Source organism: Octopus bimaculoides, chromosome 4 (assembly GCF_001194135.2).
Source record: "Octopus bimaculoides isolate UCB-OBI-ISO-001 chromosome 4, ASM119413v2, whole genome shotgun sequence".
Classification (NCBI taxonomy): Eukaryota; Metazoa; Mollusca; class Cephalopoda; order Octopoda; family Octopodidae; genus Octopus; species Octopus bimaculoides.
Window position 1 is genome coordinate 54,277,527 of NC_068984.1, and position 15,146 is coordinate 54,292,672.

A 15,146-nucleotide genomic window follows, 5' to 3' on the forward strand; every position below is an offset into this window, starting at 1 on the left:
ATAAAAAGCGGGATATGATTTCGCTGCTTTATAAACATAGAAAGTAGAAAGATGGCAGACAGTATAGAAAAACGAAAGCTAAAGGTAACAAAAGAAACTGTTTTGCCATCTGAGATATAGCTCAGTAGTAGAGTATCAAGCCAAGGAAAGAACCTCTTCGTGGGCACTTGACCTGCGAGAAATAGTAACCAAATTTTCCTCAAATTTACCCTTTCGCTTAAAAGAAGGAAGGATACATACGGTAATGCAGTGCTTAAGAAAAAAAAAAGTAAAAATATAGAAAATTAACGGGATAGTCACGAACGCCTTTGATCATAAATCTATTTGTTTAGGCTAATCTGGGTCTAGCCATCATCAACACTTGCAACAATAACTGTTTTTTCTGTCAGGACAACATAACTGTATACAAACAGAAACTAGTTTTCTCAGTAATTAAAAATAATCCAACAGGATTTTCCAATTAAGAATATGTTGCTGTTATTTACCCTCGGGTCAAAAAATTGATTGAGTAGACTAAGGATCAAAGGCATTCCAAGCACGACCATCGTACTTCTGTAAAGCATCTAATACTATACTAGACTGTCCTTCGTTGTTTAAAACGGTAAGGGTTTGGTTTTGGAAAATTTGTTGCTATTTCTCGCAGATCGAGCAACCACTTAAATACCCCTAATTCGTTAAGACAATATATTTGCTTAAATTAAGAAAGTTTTTCACAAAACTGTTGATTACATTTATATTATGTCCTAAGACAACATAATCCTGACGACAACCTAATTAAAGATTCGATCTCTCGCCCTCAACATTGAAATCCTCATGATTATGAAACAAGTTTTAACAGTTATTGTAACTACATTGTTACCAGTAATTACCCAGCAGTTTGCATTGTAGTAAAATATGATGTCTCTTTGTGTATATTGTTAATTATCATTAATTAACTTGTCAATATCTTAATATACATAACACCTTCTGATGCTTAGAAAAGAGACACACCCAAGTAAATATCCATAACACAACTACGAACCATTGTTGTGTTACGGATACTTGCATTTAACTGACGTCATTAATGGAAATCGGTAATACTAAAGCATACAAACTCTAATCTTCCACATAGAGGAATTCATTAATGCATTTCTATTTCATACAATAGTCGTAACATGTTCAGATATGATCTAGTAAGATATAAACTAACCATCGTTATAGTAGTGCATGGACAATCTAATCTTTTGCCTGTCCAAAGTATTTTCATAAATTTGTCTTAAACGCCAATGCTGTTTTCAGACTTTTAGTTATCTCTTGTTTCATATGTTCTTTCATAAGTACTCAGTTACTCTGGTGGTTGAAACAAATTGGGGATGTGTATCATGTATGATGCATGGACGCAAGGGAAATATATCTTGTGTATTACGTGTGATAAGTAGGACAGGCAAAGTGTTATTCAGACGTCAGTGAAATAGTCTTTCATAAATGGCGTAGTCTTTCATAATAAAGCGGAAGAAACATACTTCTAGAGTGCCCCCATTCGTCATGTTCAGCAATGTTGACATATTCCTTGTGGAGAATATATCGTAAAATGATTGAATGCCATGAAACGAACCATGTATAATTTATCACTAATTATAATTATGAAAGCCAAGGCACCCAAACAACATATTTAGCAACTTCGTCTCCCCACCCACCTCCGACCGAGGGTTACATCACTGAAAAGTAGTTGGTTATGATTGCTTCCAAAATTCAAGTGATTTTACAACTCACGTGTATCGGCATAATTTCCCTAACGTACTCCTGTCGGTATGCGTACCCCAGTTTAAGAACTCCTGTTCTAGAGTTATGCAGCATGAATCAAACATTAGAAGAGTACTGAAATATTTAAATCTTATAGACACGTTTTAATAAAGACATACCTATTCGCGCATTAAATGTTTAGGACAAATTTCATCCAAAATTTAGACACGTGCACTAGTAGTTACAAAATATTTCATCTCACACACAAACAAGAAACGTCTGCTTGAGCAAACTACCAAAGAAACTTTTCCCTTGGTTGTCGTTCTACCTGCCACAAATAACAGTCAAATTTCGACTGTATGAAAGAAAAACCTTAGCTGATGTGCTTGTGGTAGTCCTGGATTTAGACATGAAATTCCGAGCTATATAAAAGCATGGAGATTTTTATTCAAAAGTTACACACAAAAATCTCACAGAAGTTAAAAACGCATATGCTTTTCAATTATTCTGAGGACCCTGCTGATTGTGAGGTTCTAAACTGTAGTTTGTTTAGCCTATGCCTAAATCTGGCACAGTGTGGAGGCGCAATGGTCCAGTGGTTAGGACAGCGGACTCGCGGTTTCGATTCCCAGACCGGGCGTTGTGAGTGTTTATTGAGCGAAAACACCTAAAAGCTCCACGAGGCTCCGGCAGGGGATGGTGGCGAACTCTGCTGTACACTTTCACCACAACTTTCTCTCACTCTTACTTCCTGTTTCTGTTGTGCCTGTAATACAAAGGGTCAGCCTTGTCACTGTGTCACGCTGAATATCCCCGAGAACTACGTTAAGGGTACACGTGTCTGTGGATTGCTCAGCCACTTGCACGTTAATTTCACGAACAGGCTGTTCCGTTGATCGGATCGACTGGAACCCTCGACGTCGTAAGCGACGGAGTGCCAACAAACAAACTATTAGTAGTTATTGTTGTAATTGTCTGGCCCTGGGTTTGTCCTGATTGAACAACTGGAAAGACCATCGCGCCTTTTTTAGGATTACATTATGTAATGTATCATTTTTCTATTTAAGAGGATAAGGCATTTTTTGAGAGAGATATTTGGCTACTGTTGCCAGCATGTCGAGCGACATCGTCAGTTCATTGAAGTGGTCGGTAAACGTAAAGCTTTGAGTAGCTAATAGTCTAATAACGTTTATGAGAATTATATGAATTGGTAACGCGTATGATTAAGATGTTTAAACAACTTCACTCGTGTATGTTCTAGTGCTACTGGCCTAAGATGGACATTAGAGTTGCTTGCCTTTTATAATCGAACAATGTACGAGTAGTGCATACACTGGAATTTATAAGTGTATTTGTGCACGCGTATATTGATGCTTACTGAAGACTATATTATTCCCGTCTATCTATAAGTCTAATTCTTAGCAGCTTGTGTGCGCGCGTGTGTGTCTTTTATGTTTTACTTGTTTCAATCTTTGAACTGTAGCCATGCTGGGGCACTGCCTTGGCCCCAGTGCTTATTTTTAAAGCCTGGTACTTATTCTATTGAACTCTTTTGCCAGACCGCTAGGTTACAGGGACGTAAACAAACTAGCACTGGTTGCCAAGCAGTGGTGGATGACAAATACAAACACAAAGATACACACACACATTATATGACGAAGGATTAATCCCAAGTGGCTATCTGTTTTCCTATGTGTTCGTTCTGTTGTCTGTAGTTCATTTTTCTAACGTCCTGTACCCTGATATGCATCTATATACACATGTAGATGTAAGTTTGTACATATATGTGGGTATACATGCATACATATTCTTTGTATTATATGTATATATATATATATGTATATATATATATATATATATATATATATATATATATATATATATATATATATATATATATATATATATATACATATATATATATATAACATCTGACTGCTTTCAATTTCCATCAACCAAATCCACTCAGAAGGCTTTAGTCGTCCTGGAGCGGGCTCGCAGTGAGACTGAACTGAAGACCGCACGGCTCGAAAGCATGCTTTTTTAAATCCAGGCCGTATTAATGTTTTGTTATGTTATCCGACTGCTATGTGTACTGATGAAAGGTGAAAAATATTAAATATCTACTAAACTGTTTCGTGATTCAGCTTTAAATGTCAGCTGCTTCTAGTCTTTAAAGGAAGTTTTGAGACAACTTTCAACATGAGATAACCACGCCTCCTAAATAACACTCGATGGCCATGAACCCGTCTATTAAGATCTCTTCACCATCATGTATCCAAAAACAGTTTTCCTGAGACCTTCCTATTTACAACCATGCGGTTTCTGGTTCAGTCCCAGTACCCGGCCCCTTGGATAAGAGTCTTTTACTGTAGCTCTGGACCAACTAATACCTTTTAAGTGGATTTAGTAAACGGAAACTGTGGTAGCCCGTCATATCTTTTACCTTTTATCTCTCACTTGTTTCATTCATTAGACTGTGGCCATGCTAGGGTCCAGTCTTGAATAACTTTTAGTTGAATGAATCAACACCAGCACACACACACTAGTGACTCCGAAGTTTCGGCCAACTATGCTTAATTGGCCGAAACTTCGTAGTCACTGTCAATACTGTATTGTTAAAGAATAAATTGTACTCTACCAAATCTATTGAATAATCCTTCAATTTCATGTAAAACAAATTCATGCATACGCAGTGTGTGTGTCTTCTCCACTCCCTGTCAACCAGTGGTGGTTTGTTTACGTCCACATAACTTAGTGGTCCGGCGTAAGAGACCAATAGAATGTGTTATTGACAACCAAACCCTTCAAGGCGATGCACCAGCATGTCCCCAGTCCAGTGACTGAAACGACCCATAAAAGATATGAAGGTGATTAGTACGCTTTGTAGCTTTTTATTATTTTCCCATGTGATCGCTCAACTTGCTTGAAATATCTGCCAAATCTCCCTCAAATTACATTCAAATTACATCTTTCAAAACAATCTAAGAACACACTGTACAATGTAATCTCAGACACGCCATCTCAAGATCGACAGGCGGCGAGCTAACAGAATCGTTGGCACGTCGGACAAAATGCCACGTGGTGCTATTTCTTCCGACTCGTATTCTGCGTTAAAATTCCGTTGAGGTCAACTTGGCCTTTCATACTTCCGGGGGTTGATGTAATCGACTTCTCCTTCCTCCTTAAAACTGCTGGTTTTGTGTCTAAATCAGAGACTATTATTATTTATATTAAATATGAATTAGAAGCAGCTCGTGGTATATAAACAAAATTGAACACACAGAAGGTGTGTGTTGTTAGTTCGTCGGGCGGTCGCGGTTTTTAGGCGTGAAAGGATATATTCTCAATGCCCTTGGTGTAAAACACCTGAAAGTAAGTCATAGACAAGCGAGACAACTTACATCAAGTCTCTTTTTCTCGGAGCGACAGACATCAATGTTTCGTCATTTTGTTAAGTCAAAATGATGACAAAACATCGATGTCTGTCGCTCCGAAAAAAAATGGGATTTGATGTAATTTGTCTCGCTTGTTTATGACTTACTTTCAGGTGTTTTATACCAAGGATATCGAGAATATATTCTCTTACGCCTAAAAACCGCAGCCGCCAGACGATCTAACAACACACACACCTTGTGTATGTGTGCTCGATTTTGTTTATTATTTATATTACTTTATATTTTGCACAAAAATTTCATTTGCATAAACATCGACTGGATTTAACTATCATTATTCTAATAATTGATGGCAAGGACGGTGGGTTTAGGCCAAGATATTTGTTGTTGTTGTTGTGGTTGCTATTGTTACGGTCAAAAAATTTCCAACTGTAACCGTTATGTTTTGTTTTTTTTCTTTTGTCTGGGGTACATGTTTCAGTGTCTCTTTCCTTTCTTTAAAATGGTTTAGTGCGATATCAAGGAAATTTGACAGTTATTTCTAGTAGGTTGAACGGGTGCGTAGAGGCTCTCTTGTCGGCTCTGACTTTGTCAGTAGAAAAATGTCATTAATTCAGATTTATGAGTCAAGCAGAAGTATGTCTCATATTTTATGTCAAGAAGAAATAGTGAGTTATAAATCATCAAGACAATAATAAAATCTTTACTTTTTTCTGCCACTGAAGTGCGGCCATGCTAGAGCATCTTTCGCAGGTTTAGTCAAACAAATCAACCTGAATACTTAGTTTTTTTAAGTTTGATACTTATTCTATCGGTTAATTTGCCGAACCGCTAAGTTGCTGGGACGCTAAGCGGTGGGGTGGACAAACACAAATACAAGCATATACATATACACGGACACTCACACACTTAAACACATACCCAAGGTGTTGGTCAGTCCAGAGCTACAGTCGAAGACTCTTGCTTTAGGTGCTGCGCACGTGGTTGCACGAAAATCGGTTGTTGTTTTTGTTGTGTAACTCAAGTCAGCTTTGAATGAGCAGACCTATGGTACACACTTTGTCCACTGGATGACTATATACAACTTCCAGATATCCCATACTATGTATCCACCTAACTTAGGACTAATGTGCACACTGCGACAGGTACTTATTTCATATCTGTTGCAGTTTGACAATTGGACATGTTTTTCTATAGCAACAATTATATTCAATTTCCTTCTCTACACCTGTTATTCCTGCTCTTATTGTAGTTGCTTAGCCCCAGATCATCTTTGATCAAGCAGATACGATGAAGGGTATGACCTTTAGTATTTTTTCTTCTTTCTCGGCAATATCTAAGACAGCCTTATTCATTGGAGTCCTTCATAAGGCAGTAGAATGTTATTTGAGGGAGATCTGGCTGCCACTTTCAGTTGGTCAAGAGACTATGAAAACTTGAATAACTTATATTTCTGTACGCCTTGTCTCCCACCTGTCTCTGAGGCCCTGAAAATGGTCACAGACGTGGCTCTTACTCCCTAGTGATAAAATGTGATTAGGACACACTGTTGTCCACGCATATGTATATATGATTATTCTTCTAGCCTAATACGTATCTCATTGAACAATTAGTAACCTGGTATCGAAAGTGATGTTGGCATTTATTGATTGTTCTCCCGCGATGTCTGTTTATCGTCTATTTAATATGCATATATTAATTTGGTCTTACAGATCTCCTCCTGGACAACCTAATAAACTGTAAACTCCTTGAAGAGTGTATGCGAGATACAATACGATCAACCGTCGTCCGACCACACGTCCATCAGCACACTAAACGCAAGAAGAGCGTTATTCCCGCTAATGATGACCAGAGATTCCGAAAAACCGTAAAAAGAACGTTTTCAGAAATTGGACGTCAATTCTCAGGAAATTTCAGTATGTAATCTTTTATTCTTTTGCGCTTTTTTCTAATTTCAATCATGTGACTGCGGCCGTTTTTGAGATCCCGTTTTGAAAGATTTTAGCCTATTATATCGACTTCAGTACTTATGACTCATTTTTCAATCTTTAGTTATCGAAACTCTAAGGTACAGTTTTAACATAAAGAGGTGCAACAAGAAGATCGGTTTCTTTAGTCAGTTTAAACGTAAAAGAGACTTACACGCACGCGTGCAGTCACGCACACACACAAACACACACGTATGCAAACGCATACACAAGACAGGCTTTTGTACAACTGCCATCTGCCACATTTCACTCAGAGGGCATTGGTCAACGCGACGTCACAAAACATACTTGTTCAATCCGCCAATATATCTCACATTCAGATAAAGGACTTTTGAACCACACAGTCACACCTGCGACTTTGTTCATATACATATCTATTTCCCTTTAATATGTGTGTGTGTAAACTACATACATATTGATAAGCCACAAAAATAGCGAAATATCGATAGCCATCACTCCTGAATGGGATCAGGGGCGAGTCGTCTCGCCTGTCTATGACTTTCTGGCGTTTTACCAGTGTGACAAGGCTGACCCTTTGAAATACAGGTATAACAGAAACAGGAAGAAAGATGGAGAGAAAGTTGTGGTGAAAGAGTACAGCAAGGTCCGCCACCATCCCCTGCCGGAGCCTCGTGGTGCTTTAGGTGTTTTTGCTCAATAAACACTCACAACACCCGGTTTGGGAATCGAAACCGCGATCCTATGACCGCGAGTCCGCTGCCCTAACCACTGGGCCATTGCGCCTCCACACAGTAACATAATAAACGATCTAATACACTGTGTTACATAAATTTTGTAATTCATTATTTTAGGAGAAAGCAATGTTTGTTCCAAGTCAAGTACTAAAGTTGATTTAATCGACTACACCCGAAATAGTTGGCTTTGAACCAATATTAGAAATCATCAAGGCAGCGAGCTGGCAGAATCGTTAGCACGTTGGGCAAAATGCTTAGTGGCATTTCGTCTGTCTTTACGTTCTGAGTTCAAATTCCACCGAGGTCGATTTTGCCTTTCATCCTTTTTTGGTCGATAAAATAAGTACTAGTTGGGCACTCGGATTGATGTAATCGACTTACTCCCTTCCCCCAAATTGCTGCTTAGTGCCAATATTAGAAATCACTATTTTCGCGATTTCATGCATTCAAATATTTAGCAGAATTATTCAAACCTTTTATAGAAAAAAAAAATTGCATGTGATTACACTTTTGTGCATTGAACTCACTAAAGATTTGGAGTAACATCAGAGATAAACTAGCTTCTGGTTTATAGCATTTTTTCTTTTTATATGCAATTTTCTTATTCCAAAAGTTCTCTAGAATTAAAATATAATCTTTCAACATGTGTACTTGCCATTATACCAAACATCAAAGAATTATTGTTCTTCATATTACCATTTACTTTTTTGTTTCTATTTATGTTGTATTTTATTTGTGACCAACATTTGTAATGTTACAAGTAAAGACAATGCTTGGAGGACAAAATATCGGTCATTAATTAAAAGATATCTGTTATTTGTTCAACGACTTAGCAGCGGAAACATGATGAACCAAAAGCATTACAAAAAAAAAAAAAAATATTAGCTAGTTGAAAGTAGATTGATGTATTTGTACCTGTAAACAATAATTTTGCTTTTATTTTATCGTAGAGGGTTCGAGTCATTCAACCTTGGCCCCAACGAAACCAGACTCTTTACTAAAAGGAATCAACAGTAGCCCAAATATTGAAATGATGAATGGTGGACTTCCAGAGTCAGCATCTTCGCTAAAGGTAGTGTCATTCTTGTCATTGTCACCTTCATTCGTCACTGTTGTTGTTTTTAGCATCCCTTTCAAACGCCAAGAGTAAATGACACATTCTACCAGTATACGAAATTTGAAAGTGTTTAGTTACAAAAAATTATTTTTTCTATGTGCCGGCCAAAAGGAAAAGATCTCTCAATGGGTATTCATTTTATCGATTTCGATGGAATTTGAACTCAGAACATAAGGACAGACGAAATACCACTAAGCATTTCACCCGGCTTGCTAACGATTCTGCCAGCTCGTCGCCTTAATAGTAATAGTAATAATGGAAACATTCCTAAAACACAGGTCACACCTTGAAGAGAGAGGGCATATCATTCCTAAGAATTGTTAGAATGAAACAAAGAAAATATTAAAGATCGCCAGTAGGTTTATGTCAAGTTTAAAACCCAGTATTATGGGATAAGTTTTTGTGAGTATAGTGTTATTGCTGTCTGTTTAATTGAAAAATGCAATTGAAATGAATTAAACATTAAGACATTATATGTTAGGATGATGTCTTAAGGGATACAACTGTGAAGTTCTTATCAATCAATTCAGGTATATTAAAATTACATGTTTTGTGTGTGAGGTTGTTCCCTCGTCTCTAACTATATAACGATTGTAGATATGGTTGAATAGCTTGAACAGTAGTGTTTGCATGGTCTATATAGGCAGTGCAAATTGATTTCGTCTGCATATGTAATGAGCTTCGTACTATGAGACAATGTCTAAACCTATAAACTGAAGATAGCGGATGTAACGATTTGTGCAGCATTTGACTGAGAAGGTATGCAGTTCTTAAGTTGGAAGTCACCAAAACTGTAATGAATTTTGCGCACATGTTTGCATGTCGGTGTCACCGAAATTGTAACTATTTGTATGCAGCAAATAAATGAGAAGTAAAATATTATCTGAAATGGGTTTTTATTTTCATCGTTACTATGTAAGATACAATTTTTTCGAGTTGTGGTTATACTGTTATCTATTCTGTAGGTTGTTCATCTTTTGTTGATTGCTAGAACAGATGGAAAAATGAGAGAGAAAGAGTAAGAAAATTTAGACAAATAGAGATGGTGAGAGTTGTGCAGTCGCTCGATAATTAATCATAAGTGAAGGGAGTAAAAGAGATGCTCTTCGGTTAGGTACTATGGGTTCTGTATTTATATTTTTCCTCACTAACTATGATCAGGCTAGATAAAAAAATTTCTTTTCTCCTTTCGGCCTTGACCTAAGTTTCACTCGAAAAGTTACAAGTCAGCAGTTGACACTCATAAGTTTCCTAGTGCAAAAGCCGAGAACTGTTAGAAAGAAACTGGTTAAAAAATGCAGATTTGCTTTCGAATCCTGGCTTAGAATGTAGGAAGTTATTCGTTATATGGATAACAGGAATCTGCCTTAAGAGCTGTGTTTTGGGGTGTGTCTCTTCGAATCACTTTGTTGTCTTTGACGTAATATCAGTTATCTGCTACAAAAGTTAAAAATGCTAAATTGGGACCTAATCTTACTTTCAGAAGCTAAGATGGCGGACGAAGGTATAACAAAATTCCATAGGGATATCCTGGTTATTTAATAAAGGTGAAACAAATGAACAAACAAGCTAAGAAGGTAGTTGGTATCTTAGCGAGCAAAAGAGCAGAAAATTATGGCTCATATTCAAATAGTTAACTCTATGTAACAACAATTTCAGAAAGGTGAGACCATGTTAGTCTTTTAACAGTGAGAGTTGCGTTGAAGAATAAAGTTGATTTGAGCTCCAATGTGTGTAGATAAAGGAAGAAACAAAAATCTGTGATTTATTCAATCTGTTAAAGAGCATTAACACGCAAAGCTGCTGAGATACATCTTGAAGGAACAACCAAGAAAATATACACAATGGTTTAACATGCAGATGGTATATAATGATGATGTCAGCGATATAGAATAGGAAAACAAATACGAAACATAATTTCTGCTGGTGGACAGGAATAAACGTACGCGTCTAAGGATAGTTGAGGCTGCCTGCGAAATAAACTTGCTCTCTGCCGAATATCCGAACATGATCGAGCAAACCCACCTCACTAAAGAAATAGCTGGAAAGGTTCCGTTATATAGCTGGCGGTAGGCTCCCAGCGAAGAGACTTAAAATTGGCGCGCGTGGCTGGTCTGGCAAGTGATCTGATTGACTAGCTTAAAGCATTCAATTGGCACGAACGGATTTGTCAATGTGTGAACCGGTCATGTGATCACTCGCAGAAAACAAGCGTACACGCCGTTATGAACCTATTTAGGCCTAAACAAATTGTGAACATATACTTGCTACAGTCTCACAGCTGTGTACACTAACAATAAATTAAGAAGAGACGTGGAGATGGCATAGAATGATGGCTTAGTTGGTTGAAGCTTCGAAGTCACTGTCAATTCTATTCTTTTTAAAGAATAATAAATTTGCACTCAGCACAAGGTGTTGAATAATTCTTTAGTTTAAAGTAAAAAGATTTCTATTATAACTCGACATTAAGGCGACGAGCTGACAGAATCGTTCGCACGCCGGACAAAACGCTTAGCGGCATGTTCTGATTTCAAATTCCACCTAGGGTTGACTTTATCTTTCATACTTAAGAGGTTGAAGAAATAACTGCTAATCGAGCACTGGGGGTGGGGGTGATCTATATAATCGACAAGCCCCTTACCCCTGAATTTCAGGCTTTGATATATCCGTCCAACCGATGCCAGCATGGAAAACGGACGTCAAATGATGATGATGATGATGATGATACATATACATCACGTGATGATACATTAACCTAACTTGCATATTCCACGTCTTCCTCTCTGTCTCTCTCACACAGACACAAATGCAAGCATAGGAGAAAGTGAATGATACAAAGAAAGAGAAAGAGAGTGTGTGAGTAAGTGAGTGATACAAAGAGAGAGAGAGAGAGAGAGAGCGAGAGAATATGCTTACTCAACGCATCTTCATAATCACATCACCGTAATCATCATCACTATCAAAACTACCACCACCGCCACCACTGCCATCATCATCATCGTCGTCGTCTTCATCATTATTGACATTGTTTCTAAAGGCGTGGAGTGAAGTTTTCGAACTTCGTGAAATTTTCTTTCGGGGTCAATGGGGAAAGCAGTTTATGAAATAATGTCAGCACTGTACACATTCAGATATTTTATCATTTTACACTTATTTATTTAGCATGCATTCCAGTCTTTAATTAATCGTACAGCTGGCATAATAAATCGCGGCTACAACGAAACAGCTAATAGTTTACCAGTTGAAATAAAAAGAAAGTAACCTAATTTAAAACTAATAAATATCAGTGTTGTTATTAGAGTTGCAGTTGTTGATGTTTAACACCAGGTCATCCCTGATCAAGCAGACAGACGTATGAACAGGGATGTATTAATCCTGGTCATCGCGTCTTGTTTTTATTTTGTTTTCTCAAGCGTAATGTCTCTTCGACTAAGTTATGTGTCCTTCCTTCTTTTTTTAAGGTAGTTGGCAGGGGTGGACTGAGCCGTCAGTCAATCGGACCCCCGCACTACATGTTGTTGTTGTTGTTGGCACTCCGTCGCTTACGACATCGAAGATTCAAGTTGATCCGATCAACGGAACAGACTGCTCGTAAAATTAACATACAAGTGTTGCTGAGCACTCCACAGACACGTGTACCCTTAACGTAGTTCTCGGGGATATTCAGCGTAACACAATGTTACAAGGCTGACCCTTTGAATTACAGGCACAACAGAAACAGGAAGTAACAGTGAGGGAAAGTTGTGGTGGAAGAGTACAGCAGAGTTCGCCACCATCCATCCCCTTTAGGTATTTTCACTCAATAAACACTCACAACGCCTCGTCTGGGAATCGAAACTGCGATCCTATGACCGCGAGTCCGCTGTCCTAACCACTGGGCCATTGCGCCTCCACTCTACTTGTTAACTCTACTAAAACACACATTCAAAGGGGCTTGGTAAACAGTTATGCCTGAAGGCCCGTTATACTCTCAGTCTGCCCCTGGTAGTAGGTATAATTAGGGGAAAATTTGGCTGCTATTTCTTATACATCGATTGAACATTCGGAGAGTTCCTTCGTTGGCTCGTGCTACAATTGTTTGTTCTACTTGGGATTAGGATTGTATTATGTAATGCTACATTTTTGCTTTCATACAAGTTGGACTGGAGAAACGTGAAATGAACGATAATATTAGTGTTTTGTATGGTTTACTTTCGTGTCACCACGAAATGAACACCAAGCAAGGATCGTGGTATTTGACTTGAGGTTTCAAAAAACGGCTGACATTGTTCTGCTGCATATCTTAGTTGTTACGTGTATTGTGTCGTTATTCATGCCAATGTGCGTGCGGTGTGGTGGTGATGGTGGTTGTGGTGGTGGTGGTGTGTGTGTGTGTGAGGTAGGTAGTACGAGACCCTTAAGAAGACCTGAACAACAGAAAGTCCTCTGTGAAGTCTCTCCCGTGCAAATGTTTTGGCCCTTGATTCCTACTTTCTAAAGGGACTGAACTGCATCCATATCATGACTCATGATACCTCTCTGTTACTACATTTTTTGCTACTGTTTACACTGCACCCCTCCTGGGTATTTAAGGCATACCAGAGCCAAGGTACATTAAGTGTCATAACCAGTTCAGTGTGAAACACCAGTTGACTGTAGGGAAAATTATGCCTTCTAAAAATTCGCTTCCATTCCACCCTGACCAGACCAAAACTAAATACATAAATTCTCATGTGACAGAAAGCAAATAGAAGAAAATACTTGTTGCTGGGTGGTAGAGTGAGAAAAAAAAGAAATAAACTGTTCTGTTGCTAGGAGGAATTAATGGAATATGAAAAAACTGTCTGGGGCATATTCTGTTTTGATAGGAAAATAAGAATTAAAGCTTTAAATCTTCTGATTATGATGTTTATTTTTTCATTTTCTGAGGAGAGATAGGGATTCCACTATTTGTTGTTTCTGTCATTGAGCTGTCCCATTAATAGATACTGATATTGCTGTGTTACTGTTAAGCTGGTCAGAATTTGGCATGGCTGGCAATTATTTCATCATAGCTGGCACTGTAATTTGCTATCTGAAGTGAAGAGACAAAGGAATCCTGTGTCCGAAATTTAAGCTTCAAACTAAGGAAAATAGGGTCGCTAAACCATAAAGCTAACAAAAAAAGAAAGAAAGAAACAACTAGTGTATACCATAGTGTTAGCAGTATGTTATATTTGTTGTAGGCTGAGTGACTTTATAGAAACTCCTGTATTGCACTGTATAACGTACAGTAAATGTTGTTTCTGCTAATGTTGTTTTTATACTATTTTTCTGTGTAAATAAATATCTAAATATTTAATCACAATACCAACTAATGCATAATATGCAAATTAGTCTAGTTATTTCTTATTTCTTTATTGCCCACAAGGGGCTAAACATAGAGGGGACAAACAAGGACAGACAAAGGGATTAAGCCGATTACATCGACCCCAGTGTGTAACTGGTACTTAATTTATCGACCCCGAAAGGATGAAAGGCAAAGTCGACCTCGGTGGAATTTGAACTCGGAACGTAGCGGCAGACGAAATACTGCTAAGCATTTCGCCCAGCATGCTAACGTTTCTGCCAGCTCGCTGCCTAGTCTAGCTATTTCTGATAAGTACCAGTTTGTGACTGATTTAAACGGCAATTGATATGAAATTCGCTTCATATGTAAGGAGCACTGCTTCTTTAGCAAGTGATCAATCACCTATGGTTTCACAGGCAATCTCCTTAATAAAAAAAGCTTTATTAACATTTGTTTACTTTACATAGGCATTACAAAAAGTACAGTTCTATATTTAAGGTTCAAAATTTCCCCAAGACACCTAATGAAGGCTGGAGGGTGCATCAGCCGAAATGTTATGTTAACAAACAAGAAGAGGACAAATATCCGTCAAATGTAAATAATTACAAAAAGAGATCTAACTACATTAAATTTATCTTAAAATTACCTAATAATTATCTCCTCTCTTTTTCTTTCAATGTATCTGATAATTGCATTAGTACTCAGTTATAAAAAAATTCAGTGTTGAAGACCAAGTGTTGTGTTTCATAAATGGGTTGATTTTACCTTCTTACAATATGGTCACTGTTCTTTCTGCAAAGTAAATGTTCATTAAGCTTCATTAGAGAAGTTATCTCTAATTGCAGCTAAAAACATTTGCTTTGTGCTGAAACAACAGTAGCATGTTGTAAGAATATGAATAAACCCATATATATATATATA

At 37.7% G+C, this 15,146-nt stretch overlaps 1 protein-coding gene across 1 annotated transcript in view; it reads left to right on the forward strand.

The window, feature by feature from the left end:
• The window catches only part of LOC106879538 (electroneutral sodium bicarbonate exchanger 1), a 161,385-nt gene that overhangs the window by 95,185 nt on the left and 51,054 nt on the right, over nt 1–15,146 (forward strand). Inside the window, exons 5-6 of the mRNA XM_052967632.1 lie at nt 6,830–7,033; nt 8,751–8,872. Of these exons, the coding sequence (XP_052823592.1) occupies nt 6,830–7,033; nt 8,751–8,872 (326 nt within the window). The remainder of the gene's footprint in view (nt 1–6,829; nt 7,034–8,750; nt 8,873–15,146) is intronic.